Raw genomic sequence first — 760 nt, 5'->3', positions numbered from 1 at the left:
CATGCAGCAGCCGGCAACAGACCTTCAGCTACCAGAAGATGCTGAAGACAGCGATGAACCACCAACCCAAGCCGTGCACCAAGATGAAGTGGCTACTACTGACCCTCTGGCTTCTATTAAATGTGAAGAAGACACTGGTCGAGTCGTGACGGTTGACCAAGAACCCAATGCTCGTGGCGGACTACATCGACAAGTGGCTGCCGAAGATGCAGTTGAACCTGAGAGTATTACGAACAGCGCTCGCCTGAAGCGAAGCGTTTCAAGTGGAGATACTGCAATCACGGAAATAAAACAGAGTTGTACAAGGATCTCGCAAGAATCGATTCTCGTTCGTTGTTGCGAATGCTACGATGCCGTCGGTTGATAGTTCCAGTGATGGATCGTCAGAGGAGGAGTACACCGCAAACAGCTGCGGAGAACATGAAGACGATGTGGACTACGGCATTTCACTGGAGCTCGCTCAGAAGGAAGCGTCATTAGAGTTAGCTGAACTTACTGCTACCGCTAATAATCCGGTACAAGGTCTGCTTGTAATGGTACCGGATGCACCAAAATTTGGTGGATTAACAGAGACTAGATTACTGGGACGAAATGTACCTCGGATGAACCAGTGAGGGGTGTTGTACCAAATCCGGTGGGCCGTGGAGAGAGCGGAATTGCTGGATCCAGCACCGAAACGTACCGGGGTGAGGAGGAAGCATTGATGCGCTTGGATCTTCTCGAGACCGTGTGGTGGAGGTCGAGGGAGCATTTATGGATG

General features: G+C 50.9%; 1 protein-coding gene across 1 annotated transcript; it reads left to right on the top strand.

The window, feature by feature from the left end:
* Positions 1–350: 350 nt before the first annotated feature.
* Positions 351–606, top strand: PPTG_07397 (hypothetical protein; the record flags this gene model as incomplete). Its single annotated transcript, XM_008901574.1, has 2 exons — positions 351–515; positions 571–606. 2 exons carry the CDS (start codon positions 351–353, stop codon positions 604–606), a joined length of 201 nt encoding a protein of 66 aa, XP_008899822.1.
* Positions 607–760: the final 154 nt, after the last annotated feature.

This window comes from Phytophthora parasitica (genome assembly GCF_000247585.1).
Source record: "Phytophthora parasitica INRA-310 unplaced genomic scaffold supercont2.11, whole genome shotgun sequence".
In the NCBI taxonomy this organism is placed as follows: Eukaryota; Oomycota; class Peronosporomycetes; order Peronosporales; family Peronosporaceae; genus Phytophthora; species Phytophthora nicotianae.
This window is presented reverse-complemented; position numbering and strand designations above follow the sequence as displayed.